General features: G+C 39.0%; 1 protein-coding gene across 4 annotated transcripts in view; it reads left to right on the top strand.

Moving 5' to 3' along the window:
- LOC149172763 (metal tolerance protein 5-like) overlaps positions 1 to 20,812 on the top strand; it is a 311,496-nt gene that overhangs the window by 152,652 nt on the left and 138,032 nt on the right. The window contains exon 1 of one of the 4 annotated variants that reach the window (XM_089424432.1): positions 4,171 to 4,671. The exons of the other annotated variants lie outside the window; for them this stretch is intronic. Within the exon in view, the coding sequence (XP_089280558.1) occupies positions 4,503 to 4,671 (169 nt within the window). The 5' untranslated portion in view covers positions 4,171 to 4,502. Of the gene's footprint in view, positions 1 to 4,170; positions 4,672 to 20,812 lie in introns of those variants that run through there. 4 annotated transcript variants of the gene reach the window in all.

Here is a 20,812-nt window from a genome sequence, read left to right as displayed (position 1 = left end):
ATGTTTTGGTAGCGACATTGGTGTCAAATAGGGATGTCCTCTATCCCCACTTTGTTCGATTTGTATATCAATAAGTTGGAAGCTTGGTTAAGCAAAGCGGATGGAGAAGGGGTTCATCTAGCAAGCTACGTGGTAAAGTTTCTTCTATACGCAGATGATCTTATCCTAATCTAAAAAACAACGCATGGATTAAGAGAACACTTAAAGGTCTTAGAACACTTTTTTCAGGAGGTGGGGATGCAAGTGAATATTAACAAGACCAAAATCATGATTTTCTCCTTAAGTAGGAAAGACAAACCAAACACTTTTCTTTTCGAAGGTAATCCTCTGGAGATAGTGAAAGAATACAAATATCTTGGGATTGAATTCCACTAGAAGCTCAGTTGGGAGTCTTGTAGGATGAAGAGAATTTAGGGAGGATGGAGAGCCTCATACTTATTCCAAAACAGGTGTAGAAAAGCTGAACTTTGGGATTGGAAAAGAAAGAAAACCCTTTTCGGTTTGTTGGTTACGTTGGTTGTTCTTTACAGTTGTGAAGTATGGGGAAACATGTCAACTTGCAACTGGAGGCAGTTAGAAAGAATACAAAAACATCTAATTACTAGAAGTCTCAAAGTTAAAGCCACAATCCCGTACGAAATCCTTTGCGCTGAAGCAAACAATTTTCCATTGGAGGCAACAACGACAACCAGACTAATAAGCTATTTAAATAAGACTAGAAACATGGATAGCCAAAGTTGGCCCAAGATAGCTATGGAAGAGGGATTAGATCGAAGGAAGAAAACTTGGATGAAGCAAAACAAAAAGTGGCTGAGTAAGTGGAATATCAAGCTACATGAATGCCCTAGTACCAATGAGGAAATAAAAAAATTCGTGATGGAAAAATTTAGCACTGCCATGTGGACCAACCACAATGGGCGTAAAAAAACATACTACATCAAAGAGTGCAATCGAACTTGGGACCATGGTGAGAAAACATATTTACGAGTAGCTATTATAGGAAAAGCAAGAGTGCTAGTGGCGCACTTGAGGACAATGTCACATCACCTTAGATGTGAAACTAGCAGGTGGAAGAACCCCAAGGAAGTTTTGGAAGAGAGAACTTGCATTTTTTGCGATAAAAGTGTGGTGGAGACAGAATGACACTTTGTCATGAAGTGTGCAACATATAAGGATATCCACATTAAATATGAAACAATCTAAAGGTTGGCAACATGCACCATCTATTTGACAAAGATAAGATCAATTAGATTGCTAGCCTTTTAGTCAAGACTCATAGCCGAAGATCTGACATCGAAAGCAATATGAAAATGAGTTAAGGTTGTTATGCTCTCATAGCCGAAGATCTGACATCGAAAGGAATATAAAAATGAGTTAAAGTTGTTATGCTTTGAGTCCCATAGGCTGCTCAACCTCGTGGATGTCATTAAAATCATTAATTTCATTTCACATGAAATGGTTTCCCAAGAAACTTGATGCCCTTTCTCCTTAAATTGTTTTACCAACATAGAATAAAATTCCTGCTAGTAAGTACTTCCTCCTAATGAAATTTATATATAATTTTAGAGATATACATTACAATGCAAAATTATAATATGCATTTAGTTAATAATTAAAATTAATATATTAGATTTTATACAAATAGAATATTTAATAAATATCTTTATATATTTTATTAAATCAATAAAAATATTTTAATAAATTAAGATAAATATATAAATAATCTTTTCCATAAACTTTAAAATTTATTACTTTCTTTTTTATCTTCTATTATTTTTATAATTAGGGAAATCATACTCTTTTCTAAAAGTTAAATTTTATTAATACGTTGTTGTTTTTTTAATTAATAATATTTATTTATTTTTATAATCAGAGAAATTCACTCTTTTTCTAAAAGTTATTTATTTATTTATTTTTTCTAAAATTAATAATTATAATTTTAATAATAAAATTAACACGGTTTAATTTTATTATCTACTAATATGGACCTTAGTTAATTTAAATTTAAACTAATTTTTTTTATAATTTTCATATAACCTTTTTTTTACATAATTTATATGTTAAAAATTAATATATATTAAGTTTTTAAAAAAGATTATAATAATATTTGATATTTTTTGTTTTTCAAGTAATGTGAGTTCTGAGATGATTGACACATTTACTCAGTAATGTGAGTTCTTAGATGATTGACATATTTACCTAATAATGTGAGTTCTGAGATGATCGGTTCTTAAATTTCGAACCAATATATTTACTTTATAGAATTCAAGTGCCATAAAATCTTTAGAAGGTATTCAATCCATTTATACATTCAAAAATTATTTTAAACAACAACAAATCATATTTTTAATTAAAATTATATTACTAAATTTTAATAAAAAAATCTATTTTATAAATAAATTAAACCAATAATATTTTTAAATAAAATTATATTACCAAATTCTAATAAAAAAACCTATTTTATGAATAAATTAAACTAAACCTTTTTTAACTGTATATTTGGATTCAGCACCCTGAAAAATCCCTGGGACGCTTTGATTGTGCAGAAACTAGCTATCAAACTTGCGATTCCAATAAATTGCTGCCAGATTTTGATCAGAAAAATCCACCAAAAAAACTTCCAAAAAATCACATTATAGACAACTGCTTAAATAAACACTTCATCCTCATAAAAACACAAACCAAAATGAGCTCATGGTTTTTGAACACTTGTTTATTTGAACAACCGCAACTCATTGAAACGTGGATATTATCTATTTGATAGATAAAAAATAAAGGTCACTTTATTTTCTTTTCTAAAATATGATTCTTTATTAGGTTGAGTGTTCGACCAAAACACATAGGTAATTGGATATTAAAGGAGTTGTCTATAATGCGACTTTTTGAGATTCCGGTGACGGAATCCGGCGGAAGAAATTGAGATGAAATCATGATTTGTTGCAGTTAAAATGGTTTTTTAACTGCATATTCGGATTCAGCACCCTGAAAAACCCCTGGGAGGGTTTCATTGTGCAGAAATTAGCTATCAAACTTGGATTCCAATAAATCACTGCCGGATTTTCACCGGAAAAAATCGCCGGAAAGGCTTTCAAAAAGTCGCGTTAAAGACTACATCGATATTAAATATTCGACGCTACATAAAGTCAATGAAATCAGATGACATGGGTATACATAAGAGTAACTTTGCATCTCAGCTCACCAACGGCTGAATCTATATCACTATGATGGGTTTATATCAAAAATTTTCTGTAATAAAATATTAATAAGATAGAAACAGGATAAGCAGGGACCTACAATACGATAGTAGTAGCGTGTATAACTGTATGACCTGGTCAACAGTATAATGGCACGCGTTTAGATGTTCTTTCCTCGTCGGTATATGCCCTACCTTCCATTTTTTTTTTTCTTTCGGTCTCATAGTGAGCTGTGGCTGCACACAATGTTTTGATTTTTGAACCCTGACCGGAGCATCCGTGGCGGCACACTCTTCGGTTTGATCTTCGAAGCCTGACCGGCGGATCTGAAGGATCGAACTTATGTTTCGTGACAGAGGGCCGGTAGATTGGCGGGAGATCTGACCAATCAGGCTACCCGCCGGGACTTGAAACTATTTTATTAAAAAAAAAGCCGCCCCTAAAGAGTAATCTATTTAGAAAAAAATAATTGTTTCACTAAAATAATGGATGCACAATTTCCTGGAAGGTGGTTAGCCCACTCTCTCAATTTCTTTAAGTCGAAGGAATATCCATTTTTCAGACAACCCTTCTGAGAAGACGGATTCAACTGCTCTCACGTTTTCTTTAACTCGAAGATAAGTGAAGTCACATCATCTTTATGAGAGAACCCGTTTTTTTTGGAAATTCCTATTTCCACTTCTATAGTAAAGTTATCGCACTTGACATGCAAGGGGAATAGTGGGTGTCTTAAGTCAATTTTGACAGAAATATAAATGCAAGGCAACCACTAGCATGTCAGGGTGCAATAACTTTGCTATAGAGGTGGAAATAAGAGTTTCCATTTTTTTCCCTTCGAATCCCACTTTGTATCATCGTAAAATTGCGATCTCCACACGTCATGTAGATGAGTAAAGCTATTATATACTCATACCGAGTTCGTACCCATCTTTCTGACAGAACACATTCTGAGAAAATGGATGCAATTTTTCTTGAAAGCGACAAGAACTGCTCCCACATTTGCTTTAACTCGAAGATAAGTGAAGTCACATCATCTTTCTGAGAGAGAACCCAATTTTATTTCCTTTGAATCCCACTTTGTATCATCGTAACATTGCAATCTCCACCCCTCATATAGATAAGTAAAGCTCTCATACACTCATACGGACTTCGCTAGCAATTTGAACAATTCTCCTATACATTCTCTTAGGCTCACCGACTTCGCCAGCAATTTGAACAATTCTCCATATAAATTCTCTTAGGCTCAGAGATGCCTGCAATATAAATTCTGCTTCTTCAGTACTACCTTATACCCTTTCACCCAACAACATGGTGAATTCTTTGTCGTCGCCTCTCTCACGACATGGGACAGAGATCAAAGTTTCGGACCTCGAAAACTCCGGGCCTAGCGAGGAGATGGCATGGCGCTTGAATTTCACTGGGATTCCAAGGACTGAAAGGCCTCGGCGGGGCCCCCATGTTTGCTTCAATGCGCTAGGTCTGTTCATTCAACTTAGAATCCTTGTCATTAAAATTCATCCAGGGCGAGATCCACTTCATGAATTTTTTGGGCCAGGCTGTTTTTCACGAATTTCTTACAGAACAGAGCAATCCCCGCAATTATTGGACTTCATACACTTAGACACATGTACAATTATTGCCTGTTTTCTTTCAAGGTATCTCTGAGACCTACCTGGTCTGTTGGACCTCTTTTCTTAGAATTTTGGGGATCGTATTGTTTTTGGCAGTCATTTTTCTCCGCTCTGGTTATATGGGATATCATAGATATTGGCACTGCCATTTTTCCGCATATTGGCTGGTTAAATTTTTTGATATATATATATATATATATATATATATATATATATAAAAGTCATGGTTAGCTTGATCAGTTGAACCATCTGTTAAAGGCATGTTGTTAAAAAGAAATAAAAGTCAAAGGTTCAATTCCCGTTGAGCCCTTGGGTTCATCCTTTGCTCTTGCAGCTTGGGTTTGACACTGTACATCATCTAAGTATTTCAGTCCTTGGGGACCGGGGTCTATCAGTTGCACTTGCGGCTTGGGGTTGACACTGCCCTTCATCCAAGTATTTCAGTCCTTGGGGTTATAAGTTGCTCTTGCAGCTTGGGGTTGACACTGTCCTTCATCCAGATATTTCAGTGGAGAAAAAAGAATCTCTCCAACTGTTTTTCTGAAAATATATATGTGACAGACCAATATGCAGAATTCATCCAGATATTTTAGTGGAGAAAAAAGAATCTCTCCAACTGTTCTTCTGAAAATATATATGTGACAGACCAATATGCAGAAAAATGACAAGGTCCTAAAATGCATGAAGTGTAATAATAGTGGACATCATTCTATTCTGTAACGAATCCTTAAAAAAAGGCATGCCACATAAAATTCATGCAGTGTATATAGTTTATTTTATGAAACATGAATCTCTAATCAGTGGTGATCAATCGCGAGTCAAATTCTGCTCTTTCCTCAAACGATCCGATTCAACTCTGGATGAGTCAAACTCGCGTTGACCGAGTTTGACTCATGGTCAATTCAAATTTGACTTGCGACTCACCGATTAATTGAAATTTAGGCAATTTTCAACCCTCAACTCGGCGAGCACAAGTTTTAACTTTTAGGGTCCCCGCATTTTTCGCTGTGGTTTAGTTAGGTTAAAAATTAAATGTCGGTCCATAACTGAATTCTCATTGCTCAAGCCCGCAACTCATATGCTAAGAAGGTAATAGAGGCATGGTTTCAGATTCAGTTTACTCCGCGTAATAGAGTCATAATGTAATAGAGGCACAATGTGCAGTCCACTGTAGCTTCAGTGTGTGCTCTATCAGAGATTTCAGTAGCAAACCATTATCTTATCATTTCAGCAGCAATCAAGAGATTTCAGTTACTACTTTTTTACTGAATAGTATGCAGTATTTTATAAACTTTTAGAAGTAGATGCTCTTATGGTTCTATGTAGTTGCTAGTTAGGAGTTAGGATGTTGAGAAATCTAGGGCATGAATAGTTAAAAGATTTCTCTGTTTGATAATTGCTTGTGATATACTTTTACTTCTTAGCTTATAGTCTTTTCTTTGTTATGTTATTATTGTTTTTTTATCATCAAGACGATTACCAATATGCACAATAATAGACAAGTGACACAGTATGTAGGCTTGTTCGCGAGGGCCAAAACCTATCACCGCTTGAGAGGAAAACCCGATCAAAATTCTTCTTCTAGATCTTCAATTGATGAGTACCAAGACCATGACACAAACCCTTGACTCTAGTATCCTTCCAAGAACCTTGTCGCTAACCTTGATGCTCTCCCTCTTCTCTTTCTTGACTTCCTTCTTGATCTTGAACTACTCTCCTTGGCTCCTTCTAGAGAAACTTGGTCTCTATGATCTCACGAGCTTCCTCTAGAGAATCTCGGTCTCTAGAACTCGATCTCAGTTACCTAGAAGAAACCTCCTTCGCTGTCCCAGAAGAAACCTCCTCTTCGCTGCCCCATAAGAATTTCTTCTTCACTGCCCCAGAAGAGACCTCTCTTCGTTGATCTAGAAGAAACCTCTTCTTCGCTGCCCCAAAAGAATCTCTCCTTCACTGCCCCAGAAGAAACCTCTCTTCATTGATCCCAGAAGAAACCCTACTTCGCAACACCCAGAAGAATCTGCTTCGCTATACCTTCTTCGCACTTGTTTTGCTGGACTCTACTTCGCACTTTTTCCTGATCAAATGCTTGTCGATTTGCTTGCTCTAAGTGAGGCCGAGTGTGGCTTATATATACACCTTTCCTCATGTCCTTTAGCCCAACATGATCACTTATGGTTAGGCCGACTTCTTCTAGCAGTGTCTTCCATTGTTGTAGGCCGACTTGAAGAGGATAAGTGACAAGGTCTTGGAGGATACTTTTCATAGACAAGTTTGACCTTTTACAAAATGTAACATGACTTCATTACATGACAATGACTCTAACATTTTATGACTAGATGACAAATAAATCCTAAAGACTCTCAATGGGAGTCTTGACTCAAAAATAAAATCTCTTGCTCATGAAACCCATGAAGCAAGTCAATACAATAATTTTATTTTTCTTCTTTACATCTCATTACATAAAATTATATTTACATTTCATTATGAAAGCTGAACCTAGTTACACTTTTCAACACAGGACTCGGTGCTTTGGATCATGTTTGGACTCATAACATATAGGAGATACTTATTCATTCATGATATTTTGGACATCTATTGATATTATGCATTGTTTGTACATGGCTTTATTGAATATCATTGAGAAATGTTTTTTTTTTGTTTGTGTTTTGTTTTTGTTTTTGTTTTTCTTAATTCAATATATGTGTATATTGTTATTTATTGAATTCACTAATTTATTCCTGATTTTTCCCCAATCCGGTTCAAACTCTTCCAAGTTCCCTCTTTTGCCTCACCGATTTATTGCCGATTCCGAGTCTGGTAACATTGGTTTATTTCTCTATTTTATTTCAAGGTACTTTAGGGACCTACCTGTGTAAATGACCTCTTTTCTTAAAATCAAAATCCAGATTTTGCATTTCATCAGAATTTAATCTAAAATATGTTGGATTTTTATTTGATAATTTTACAGATCATAATGAGCTTTATGTAAATTATTAAGTGGGTACGGTGTCATTGTTGTAAATTATGGGGCCCCTGTGCTTGGCAAGAAAACATTTGGGCAGTTTGGTGTAATCATCTTGATAATAAAATAGCAAACACCCATCTGAACCTGTGTCAGTTATGCACTTTCATGTTGGATATTTTTAATTCCAAGATTAGAGATGATGGTTATTTGTATGAATTTGTGATATGCATCCTTGAGATTTACACTAGCACATACCCATCTGAACCTGTGTCCGTTAGGCACTTTCATGTTGGATATCTTTAATTCCAAGATTAGAGATGATGGCTATTTGTATGAATTTGTGATTATGCATCTTTGAGCTTTACAACTTTGAGGTGCATATTACATTACGATTTAGATTGCGAAAGTGTTCATATTCAATGTACCTCATCCATCATCTGAATTCGATACATCATTATCTAAACAAAATGTTGATGGATCCCCTCACCAGACCCAGGCTATAAAGCACCTTGATTCATGTGGTGCCAAAAGATTTTTCTTAGCTCTTCCCAAATTGTAGTGAAGACTACTTATACGCTTTCAAGAAGCCTTACATTTATCATTCTAGTTTATCAAGTATATGTAAGAATGGCATTTGAGTCAATTTGTCGGAGACTTTGATTCTGACAACTTTAAGTTCATTAATTCCGTGTCGTTAATCGTTATTAATCAAGTATTAGAGACTATATTGCATGTTGAATTGTGATGGATAAGCAAGGAAAAGACTCTGGAGTCTTGAATGCAGCCCTGTCCAGTGAATTCCTCCATTCAGTGTAGTTGGGAATGACTTGGCAAGCTGAAGGGTAAGAGTGTATGTCGGTCTCTGGATATTCTTAGGAGAAAACTTGGCAAATAAAAACACAGAAAAGTATTCAATAACTAGAAGAACCCTATCCACAGACATCAAAGTGAACTTGAGGGCATTTGCACTTTCAAATAGGCCAAAATTCTTGAAAATAGTTTGAATCTAGCAGCACTATGCACATAGATGGCTTTGTTCAAAGTTTTCTGCCGATGGAATGAATATCAGTGAAGAATGGGGTTTTTTTCCTTCAATCATTTTTGGGTTTTATGTCATTGGTTGAGTTTGTAACTCAGCAAGCCTTGACTAACTCATAGAGTGCGCAGCAAGTTTGATCAAATTTGTCGAGTCTGGATGAGTTTGCAACTTTGCCCAAAGTTGACCTAGTATTGCTTTTCTTTTAGGCTTTAACTGAGCCGAGTAGACTCGCAAAGTACTTAGAAGGCTTGGCAAGTCTTCTAAATGACCCTTGGATTATCTATTAGCTTTTAAATGATAAATGATATTTAATACTGAAGCATAAATTGCTTTGATAGGTTCCAGCCATCACGTGTTTTTGATTTGTTACTATCAGAAGGGAATCAGGGTATCGTGAATTCTGTCCTTCCTGAACCATTGCATGCACACACAACATGCTTTAACAAAATGTTGTCGTGTTTGTAAGGTATTTCCATTAGGCGGAAATTTCTGGATATTAATATAGTGGAAAATATGAGAGCTTCTAGGGTTCAGTTCTGTAACTTTAAGTAATTCCGATCTGTTTTCACAGTGCATAATTTGGGTCTTCTTTCGTTTAATATCTGAATATTTTTGGTTTGGATTCTTCTGGAACAGATGGTAAGTTAGAAAATGACCTTTAGTTCTATAAAGGCTATGTTTCTGCAGTTTGTTTGCCAATGACAGTGGAACAATATATTTGGACACAGGGTCTGAACAAAATAGGGAACACTTTTAATATTTACCATGTTTGGGTGTCTAACTGGAGTTCTTTAATTTTTTTAAACTGCTAGTGATAGTTCCAGAGTACTTTGAATTGAACTGACAATCTTTGAAGCATTTCATCTTTAGGAGTTGCGTAGGCTCTAAATAGAAAATTTAATTATGTGAAATGTGTTAACATATTTTGGGTAAGAAAATAGGATTTCTATAATATGCAATAAAAATTACATGGCTAGGAGTTGAGATGGTGGCCAATGACTTGTAATCTAGTTCTGGGATCCTGTCCTCGTGATCCAAAGAACATCTTATAAAAATTCCTAGTGTCAACTATGAGCAAAGGTTGTAACAGGACAGCAGAAAAAGAGAAGCTCTCCTAAACTGTCACAGCACTGTGATATCAAACAACAGTCATAACATTCAAAGCCAGTAATATGTTTTCATCCTGATAATGCTGTTAAATTTCTCAAGGCTGGACAGTTCATCTTATTGGCAAAATACATACAATCCATTAAAGCAGAGAACTAACACATGTGTGCTTGTAGGCCAAGGGGTTAGCTCAACTTGCTTGTAGGCCAAGGGGTTAGCTCAACCAGTTGTCACCAATGTTGCTGAAGATTTGGCTAGTTTCGTGTTGGTAGGTGCTCAGTTCAAATCCCCCTGGATGAGGTGCACTAGTCTACACCAATGGATTTACTAGGGGTGCCATCCACGAATGTGGGGAAGAATCCCTTGGGTTTCCACAAGAGGTTTTCCTTGGAAAGCAAAACACAAGATTGCTAGAGGGTCAAGTTGAAGCATCAGATATCCCTTGTTGTCTGTGTATACTGATGTGAGGGAGCTGCTCATCAGTTCCCCTTCCCGCATCCAGTGTCACAGGCTTAAGTGTTTCATTTGCGGGTGTTCATCTGGAATTGGTAGTCCAGGATCCTGGTCACCGATATCTTGATCTATCATAGCTTTAAGTTGTGATAGTGGCTGTCCCACACCATATCTGTCCAGAGGTTATACGGGCATTTTAGTCCCCAGTTGGCCTCAAAACTGATGCTGGCTAGCCAATCAGCTATCCGCTCAAAAGGAAGGGGTTGACTATGAGGAGACCTTCGCCCTGGTAGCCAGGTATACATCTATTAGGACCGTGATATCTCTTGCAGCCCAGATGGGATGGGAGATCCATTCAAAATGGCATTTCTGAACGGGGTAATAGAAGAAGAGGTATACATTGAAGTTTTGAACAACCAGGGGGCTTTGAAACTCATGAGAAGAAGTCTCATGTATGCAGATTGAAGAAAGCCTTGTATGGGCTGAAACAGGCATCGAAAGCATGGTATGGTCGAATAGATGACTACTTGCAGAAGATGGGGTTTGTCAAGAGTGACGCGGATCCGAATCTCTACTATCTGGTTGTAGAGAACGAGCCGCTAATCTTAGTATTGTATGTGGATGATCTCTTTCTGACAGGATCATCCAGACTCATTGGGGACTGCAAGAAGAATCTAGCCATAGAATTTGATATGAAGGATTTGGGACGAATGCACTACTTCCTAGGGTTGGAAGTTTGGCAGCAGAAGGGAGAAATCTTCCTTGGGAAAGGGAGGTATGCTATAGAAATCCTGAAAAGATTCGGGATGGAGGATTGTAGACCTATGGCTATGCCAATGATCACCAACTGGAAGAAGATTGATGCATCAGAAGACAAGGATGTCGATCCCACCCTATACAGGCAACTCATAGGGTCCTTGATGTATTTGGTCAATACCAGGCTAGACATTTGCTACTCTGTCAACACCCTCAGTCAGTTCATGGTGGAACCGAAGAGGGCGCACTGGGCAATGACCAAACATGTTCTTAGGTATTTACAGGGAACAACCGATTATGGACTCTTGTACACCAAGATTAAGGATATCAGATTGAGTGGATATACTCCTGCAGATTGGGTAGGAAGTTCAGTGGATCGGTAAAGTACCTCTGGGTACTGTTTCAACATTGGATCAGGAATGACCTCCTGGTGCAGTAGGAAACAGAAGTTCGTGTCTCTGAGCTCATCTGACGCAGAATATATGGCGGCAAGCACAACTTCATGTGAGGCCATATGGCTTAGAAAACTGCTTGTGAACCTATTCAGAAGGAATATGGAGGCGACTAGGATCATGTGTGATAACTAGAGTTGCATCAAGCTCTCTGAGAATCCGATGTTTCATGATAGGTTGAAGCATATTGATATCCGGTGTCACTTTGTCAGGGACTGTGTCCAACAAGGAGCTGTACAGTTGAGCTACACTCTTACAGGAGAAAAGGTTGCGAATATCCTCACCAAGGCCCTTGGAAGGACAAAATTTGACTACTTAAGGGAAAAGATGGGGATGGTAAAGAACCCGTTTCAATAGAAAAAATGGGAGGGATAACTGCAAGGATGTAGAGGGAGTTGCAGTGCGGATGCAATGTTGCGAGAAAGGACCAGCAGCAACACAGATGCAGAGGGAGTTGTTGTACAGATGCAGCAGTGGCAGTAGCAGAGCCATGGGCAGTAGTACAGGATGCAGCAGTGCAGAGGATGTTGGGCAAGGAGGCTTAGCATCAGCACAGGGACTGATGTCGAATGATCAGGGTGATACTCAGTGAGAAGTATTATTGGAGCACAATCTTCGCTAAGAGGGAGTGTTGATTTGGGGTATCATTGGATGTGCTCTAGCCACGAAAATTGGTGGAGAGGCTAAGGCAAATGAGATATCCAATACCCAGAAAGGATTTGGGCAGATTCTAAACAGTTTGGGAGATATTAAAATAATTAATATTTTTAATGGAGTCCCTAAGTCTAAACTTAGGGAAAATAAAATATTAATGTCTATTAATATAAAACTGTGTTAGAATGGTCCAAAAGGCATGGATCAAGCCAGATCTAATCTTAGCCGTTGATTAGGGACTTAATCTCAACAGTTGATTTGTCAATGAGAAAAGTATAAGAGGAGGCTTGAGGGTCACTTGGAGAACACGCTGAGGGAGACCAGTCAGTTCAATTTCTGGAGTGGGGTTAGCTGAGAAATTGAACCAGTGCTCTGGTGAGCAGTCAAGAGGCAACAAGTACGGAGGAGAGAGGCAGGATCAGCGACTGGAAATCAGCGCTGAGGCAGGAGAGGCGGACACAGGGATTTTCAGGTAGACACAGAGGTAGCAGAAGACTACGCAGTCACTTGCTGGGCCTGCGTGAGTGACGCAGAGAGGCCCAGGGCTAACGCTGGGATTGGGAGAAGTGTTGGAGAATTATTTCTCTTTGTGGGTAAGCTAGTTTGGCACTCTGTTGTACAGAAGAATTGCTAAATGATAAAATCCTCCCTTGTTGCACCGGTTTTCCCACATTGGGTTTTTCCGGGGACTGTTGTCCAAAATATCTGTGTCAATGTGTTAATGTTTGTGCATATGTTTGTTTCTGTATTACGGTGTGATATCTGCAACAATATTTATTTTAATGTTTATTGAAGTAATTTCATAAACAACTTATTCTGGAATAAGTAGGAAAAATAAATCAGTTGCTACAGTGATAGAATTTTCACACCTAGAGGCCCCATGAACCTTTGGTTTTAAGTTGCAGTGATGGTTTCTTCCTTATTATCCTTAGATCTGATCCCTCCTTTACTGCTGTTGATCAAACTTTTAAACTTTGCATTGTAAACCCCCAACTCTTCAATTGTAGCCTTATCTTCTTTTGAGGGATTGAGGTTTTAATCTGACAATTCTTTAGCCTTAATTGTCTTCGTTATGTTCCTTGATATTCTTTGGCAGAGTCGAAGTATGGTTGAAGACTTTTCTCAAAACTTTGTTGTTCCTCATTCCAAATTCCAGATTATGAAACCAGGGACAATATCTCAAATTATGTTCAAGATGTCTGATTTGAAGTCTTCTTCTGGCTGCTTTTTCAGACTTTCCCTAACTCTACCCCGTTGATCAGGCTTTTCCTCATTTAATAAGGGACTATTTTCCAACATATTTTGGCAATTGTGCAATGAAGGAAGAGGTGGTTTATCATTTCTCCTTCTTGTGGGTCCAGATCTCGCTTGCTTGACTAGATTATCGCAGGGCATGATGTTATTCCTCGCAATCAAAACAGAAAGGTGGAGATCTTTGACATAGGCCGAGATTCCAGATTTTTTCCAAAAGGGGTCTTTAGCTGAATCACGGGTTTGGGTCAAGAGGGTATTATATTCTTGCTTCACTACACATGAGCCTAGCTTTGTTTGTCCTTGTTATGTTCTTTAATGTTGAGATGAATAACAATGTAATGTCCCTTTTTCCGAACATGGGGAACAAAGGCTAACTTAGTAGCCTAGCCATTCTCATAGGCCACAAATTAAAAAGTAATGATGTAATATTTGGGAATTATTTAATTAAAAAGTGACCAAGGAAAATTAATATTATAAGTTACTTTAATAAAGAAAAAAACCCATGGTATTCCGATAGTCCATGGCTATTAAAGGATATGAGAGCTCACTCCTTAGGCATACGTTTGGATTATTGTTTTGTTGTTGTTGAGTTGAGCTCTTGGAGCTTGTCTAGGTGAGAGCCCATATTATGTAGAGGGTTAGTTTTAGTGGTAAGTGATCCACCCTAGCTGCTCCAATTAGGAGGGGTTTTGGTATTGAGATATATACCCTAGCCACTCGGAAGAGGAGGGATTAAACTAGGTCCACTCACTGGGCTTAATGTGGATAGCGTGAGGAGAGGTCAATCAGATCTCTCGTAGGTGCATAACATTGGAGGAGCTATTGTCAACCATTCATAAATCATATTTAGCATGTATTTCCAGATCCATATTTAATAAAATAAGGTTGAGTTTCTGATAAATATTATTTGTGTTTTTCTTGATAAGTTTTTGCAAAGTACCATGGTGTTATTTTAAATTTAAAACAAAACTATCTGTGGAATTTTTTTGAAGTAATCTGAAGAGAAGATTTATCAACATTTTTATAAAATAATTAAAGGAATATTACAAACAAGCAATATAATCAAGATTATGATAGAAATTCCCCTTTATTTCATTAGATCATAAACTCTTAAGGTAGGGTAACACCATATAATAATCCCTTTATAGAAGGATAAACTCCCATTGACTTACCTATTGAAGGGGCAACCTTCAAATGAGCAATGCTCCAATACAATAACAATACTTGATATTCCAAAAGCATGACTACATCCTTATTTATAGTTATGTTACATGCCTGTTGACAGTGCTGGACCCGCCAACATATCAGGGGATCTCCCTGGTAAGAAGTCCCAATTAGACTACACCTACCGTTTGGTGTAGGAGTCTTAGTAGTGGGTCGTACGGTAATGCCTTGATTGTAATTTTGCACAGAGGCAAGTAAGATAATTCTGTTCGTAGCAAGGGTGTGACAGGTGCAGTAAGACAAGGAGGGTGCATGAGAGGTTCTAACACACTGAGGATGAGGTGAGTGCGCCCCTTAGAAACTTATAATAGTACTCGGCTTGGAAGGGAACACACGAGCGAAGATGCATCACAAGCTGGAAAGCAAGTTAGCGAGCAATCCAAAGTGATGGTTAAACCAACAGCACATTTAAGAAAGATTCATACATAATTATACAGAATAGTCCATACATGCATGCATAAGCAAACAATACATATATCATTTAGAGTAAACCGGATAGCATATAATACAATACAACATATGCATGAAACGCGCTGGCCCTGTTATATTAAGAAGTGTAAGTTCCAGTCATACAATACAACCATGTCCAACCACTAGTTCCAATAGTGGAACATACAGCCACAACCGCCTGCTCCTCCAAAGAGATGTACTAGCTCTACGTAGTGGAGAAGCCAAGGCTCGTTACAATACTGTCCAAACTCTCTCTAAGATAGTTTTATCGGAAGCTTGGCTGACCAAAAGCCTTTATAATGAGTAATGAGGTTCTATTTATAGCAAAGGGTGGGGTGACCCTTGACATTCCCCTTTGTGACAATTCATCTACCTTCATGACTCTTCATCTACTCTATGACTGTTACATCCAACTATCGACACTTGAACTTCCACTTGACAAGATGTTACATTACAATGCACATGTGCTCATGTGAGACAAAATGGCTTGAGCAAGCCATGCAAGACATCACTGACACTTAGTCCATTGTGGTGAGACCAACTCTTTGACAGGCTTGTGATGGTCAAGACGTTGCGCTGATGCCAAGCTTGGTCGTCTGTGATGGTGTGCATGTGCTCCATGGTGACATCTTGCTGAAGCGAACTCTTGCCTCCGTTGCATCCAGGTGCATTGGTATGGCTACTCCGTCCAACTCATCCGATAGCATGCGCATGGTCTTCTGGGTGAACCGGCAACACACTGATGCATAGTGTCCGCGCTGATCTTCAAGTGTGTGCTGGTGGTCATGCGCATCAATTGTCAACTACATGCTCAGCTCTAGTGGGACATGCTTCTTGTCTTCACCTTGGTGAGTGCGCTGAATGGGTGGGATCGCATGCATGCGCACAATGACATGCATGTTGTTGCATTCCCTTGCATGCGATCAACAACACTGCTCACCTTGTCTGCTCCGTGCCAGCTGTTGGGATGGATCTATAACTTGTACGGGTGCATTTTCATCCGTGAGTGCATGTTGCGCTCCCTGCTATTCCTGTTCCTGCTGCAACTCATTCGCTTGTCTGTGCAGCTCATGTTCTTCCTTGAGTTGCTACTTCAGCACATACAACTCCTCCTTTGTTCTGTTCTCTGTCTTCGCGCGATCTTCCTGTCGCACCGTCACCTCATAGCTTGAGTCTCCAAAGTTGCTTTCATCACCAGTGGATCTGCCTGAGCTTGCAACTTTGTTCCGCCTCTGGTTGCCAACAACCTTCCTCTTGCAGTCGTTACATACAGTACGCTGCCTTCAACTGCTGTTCATGATGTTGCTCGCTGTGATGCTGCTGCTGTCATATCTTGATGTCCTTGTCTACGAACAACTTGATGTCTTCGTGGGTAGGCAAGTCCATAGACACTTGATTGATTGCATCCCCAAGTGTGCTTTGAACGGTGTCTTCGACTCTGCTCTCTTGGAAACCATTGTACCTGTACTACTGAGAGGCAGATGAACACCTGCGATACCTGGAGACATGGCAACACTCATGGCAAGCAATTTGTCAGTCGAAAACCAAAATGAACTTGAGAACTGACTTGCAACATACCTGTGTGACTGATCATGAAGGTTGCGCAATTTCTACCGGGAGGTTGGGAGACTGACTGCCAAGACTGCGCAAGGCACAGTCTGGGCTGCTGGGAGGTTGACTGACTGCTAGAACTGCGCAATGCACAGTCCATTCTGGCTGCTGATTGCTGGAATTGCACAATGCGCAATCTCAACTGGCAATGGTTGTAGGCTCAGTGACTGCATTGCGCAATTTTCTGGGCCAGTAGTCACTGTCCCTCAGAATTGCGCAATGCAAGACTGGAGGATAGTCACTGGGTAGAAATGCGCATTTCCTGAGAGGAAGACAGAGCCTTCCCTCTCAGGATTGCGCAATGCTGTCTTGGTGAGGCAGAGTCTGGGCCAACGTTGCCCAGACTTGCCGATGGGCAAACGAGCAACTGAATGCGAATGTGAATGCATGGTGATACTGAGTGTAAGCATGAGTGAATGATCGTGCATGCAAATAGTGAATAATAGATTCAGAAAATGGAACAACATGCATGTGGGTGAGGCGAGTCGCCGAATCGACGACCGTTCGTGAAAACAGTTTCATGCATGCGACAACAATGAGATGTTAATGAAAACTGAAACGGTGCTAGTACAAGCTAGTATGTATCAAAATGACAACAAACGCTCACTGAAATCAAGCAGACAACGTTCATACGAAGTGAAACACAAAAAGCGCCAGAAATGCAACACAAGACATGGAAAGCGGGCTTACCCCAAAATAGCTGAGCTGAATGTGCCGACAGCTCCTAGATGCAATGTGGGATGTCAAAGCTGCAAGGTTGATGTGAGGAATGAGCTCTGCAACATTTGGTTGATGAGTTTTGATAAAATCGAGGTTGTGATGCGCATGCCACAAATCTAGGGAAAGCGACACTTGGTGGGAGGTTTCTGAAATGATCCTTGCATGTAACCTCCAACTGCCAAAAATAGATCCTTGAAATAAGGGATGCCTTTGCATGCTGCCTTGGGAGAAGCAGCCCATGCATGCAAGTCTGTTTTGCTCGGTCTCAGAGGGAACCAGTCAACTCAACTGCACATGCAAGAGGCTGCTCAACTGCTGGGAGAAAATGCGCATTTCTGGCTGGGAGTTGGGCTGGTTGCTCAGAAGATTTGCGCAATTTATGGGTAGAGCAGTTGACTGCTGCCTAGATTTGTGCAAATTCTGGGCTGAGCAGCCCAGCTGGGAAGGATTGCGCAATTTTCTGGGTGAAGCTTGCTCAGCAGAATTGCACAATTTTGGGGCCCAGCAGGCTTCCAGTTAGGATTGCACAATTTCTGGAGGGAAGGCTGGTTGCCCTCTAGATTTGCGCAAATTCTTGAAGGACCTGCTCAGCTTGTTGCTGGACCAAGTCCGAATGAACAACTTGTGAGGGGAATGCATCAAGGTTTGATCGACAGGCTGTCTTTCTGCAAGAAAATCACTGGAGCTTGTGTACTTGATGAAGAAAGACATGCTGCTATGAAGGTTGGTAGGGAGGCTCCAAAACGAAGCTAAGGTAAAATTTTGGAGGGTGGTTGTAGCCACTACAACAATGCCATAGTCTTGACCCTAACCATTATTGTCCCCTACATTAATGAATGAGAAATATCATATTTATTATTGGACTCGGGCATAGGTGCTCATGTTGACACCTAGCTATTGAAACATGGAAGTGGAAAATGGTTGTGTGTTGTGTACGAAATGGTAACCATGGTCCCATGGATACATAAAATAGTTGCCTTTGAAGAAGATTCGAGCTGAAAAAGTGTAATCAGAACTTGCTTATGACCATCCTTAGTGATTTTAGCTCCATCTAATGGAGGAAATTCATCAAAGAGAAATTGAAAGTGGTTGTCTTCCCATAGTTTACAATTTTCCATATACCATTCCTTACATGTTCCTTTATGTCATTCCAACCAAATATGTTTATTGTATACTTCTTGTCAAGATATCTTGAATGTTTCAACGTTTGGATTACCTAACATGTTTCTTGCAGCTTTTGTACCCGCTCTAGAAACCCTTATTTCTATACGGATGGCTTCAAGGTTTGAATAATGTTGGTGTTAAGGTTACTTGGGAGCAGGAGCGACATTTTCAGAAGCTCTCGGTTTGGGAGCGATTCAGGGAGTGATTTTCATATATATATATATATATATGTCAACAAAATCATGTAGAATGATGAATTAGATATAAAAAGCATAAAATACATAGATTGAACCATATAACAACAATCATCTAGAAGCTATAATCTTCATCAACCACATCCACAAGTTAGTAATATACAACATATTGAGTCTCATGATTCATCAATCTTAAAGTTTCAAGCTTTCAAAATTCAATATATAACATTTATCATAATTGATCAGCAAAGTTGTACTTGTAAGCTAAGTGTAACCATTACAACAAAGAATATCTAACATGAAATGAAACAACTTTCAACTTTCACGAAGCATCATACTCATAATTCATTACCAATGAGTTATAATTGCCAGCTTCACACTTCAAACTTAAATTGTCATATATTGTTTACAAAAAATATCATAATGAATATGAAAGAGTCAACAATTATTAAAACTACTAGAAACTAGAAAATACAAGTAAATCTATTATCTACAGCTTCCTCTTGCCATGAGAAATGTCTAATTTCTACGCAGGTCGTGGTGGTCTTCTAGGAGTCTCCTCTTGCACAGTCGCACGACCAGAACCAGAAGGTACATGTCCTCCACGTGAGGATGTAGATGGAGGTGGCGGCAACAAAGGAACAATACTTGGAACCCTGGAACTACTACTGGATTGGGGGGGGGGTGGCATGGTTGTTGCTTCATCATCATATCTCATAAGTTCTGCTTCCAATTCTTCAAGATGTATAGTGCCATCCTCCAAATTATCGTCCTCTTGGTGGTTGTCCCAAATTTTATATGTTGGATCCAAATAAGCCCGATCACAATAATGACTCAACAACCTCAAGTTGTAGTGCACATAAACCAAGCTTTCTGCCCGGTTTTCATTGAGTCTGTTTCTTCTCGCATTACGTATGAAGCTGTAGGTGCTCCAACACCTTTTTGCAGAAGAAGTATTTACAACTTGTGAGAGAACTTTTTTTTTCCAATTTTGGAAAAAGTCCCATGCCGCCATATGCTTCCCACCATGTGAGAGCATCAAATTTGTCTCTATCTTCCATTGCATGCAAAGAACCAAACAAACCAGTGCAACTGAAGTATCTACCTAATTCAAGACGTAGATTAGCACACTCCTCCTTGTCAGGTACTAGCTTGTCTAATGCTTCCATATATCTTTTAGATACCTCTGGATCTGTATGGGGTTTGATCCTAACCCCACCCCTAGGTGCAGGTTGGCCCAACCAAGATGGAGAGTAGTATTTTGGCATAAGGATATATGCCAAGGCATGTAGTGGAAGATTAAGTTTATTCCACCTGTATACACACAATTGTGAATCAGTGAATACAAGTTGGGATCATCTTCCTGAACAATATCTTTTATTTGCCCCAACATGGTATCCATTTGCTCATACACCTCCCCAATCACTTGTTTATTTGTATCTGCAAAATGAATCATGCTATAAATGGGCCTGGTGAATTGCAATACTTTCCTCACACGTGCCCAAAACAGACCATCAAGAGCGGTCTCCTCCACCTGTTCAAAACCTTGCTTGTCAGCTGCATTTGTAGCCCTGTCCTTTAATACCTGCGAGTGTGGACTTGATACCATGCTAGCCAATGACTCTCTTACCTTTAAAAGGCGCTTGAAGGTGAGGTAATAACTAGCAAATCTACTCTTCACAATCTTCAACAACTCCAATCTTGAGTGACTGTAGAAAAGCCCATGGGTATTGCTATTGTTTGTAATAAATTTTATCATTTGTTTGCCTCTCTTGTACAAATCACCAATCCCTTTGTATTGTTGGTTTTTGTTCTTAATAATATATGCATCAAAAGGTTCATTGTGTGAACCAAATACCCAAACCAAAATATGTTGGGTATTTATCCTCAGTGATTGCTCTCACTGCCTTACAATTAGCAACATTATCAGTGATGACTTGGATG

This window comes from Pinus tabuliformis, chromosome 4_2 (assembly GCF_031772625.1).
Source record: "Pinus tabuliformis cultivar Carrire ecotype Pingquan chromosome 4_2, CPIR1, whole genome shotgun sequence".
NCBI lineage: Eukaryota > Viridiplantae > Streptophyta > Pinopsida > Pinales > Pinaceae > Pinus > Pinus tabuliformis.
This window is presented reverse-complemented; position numbering and strand designations above follow the sequence as displayed.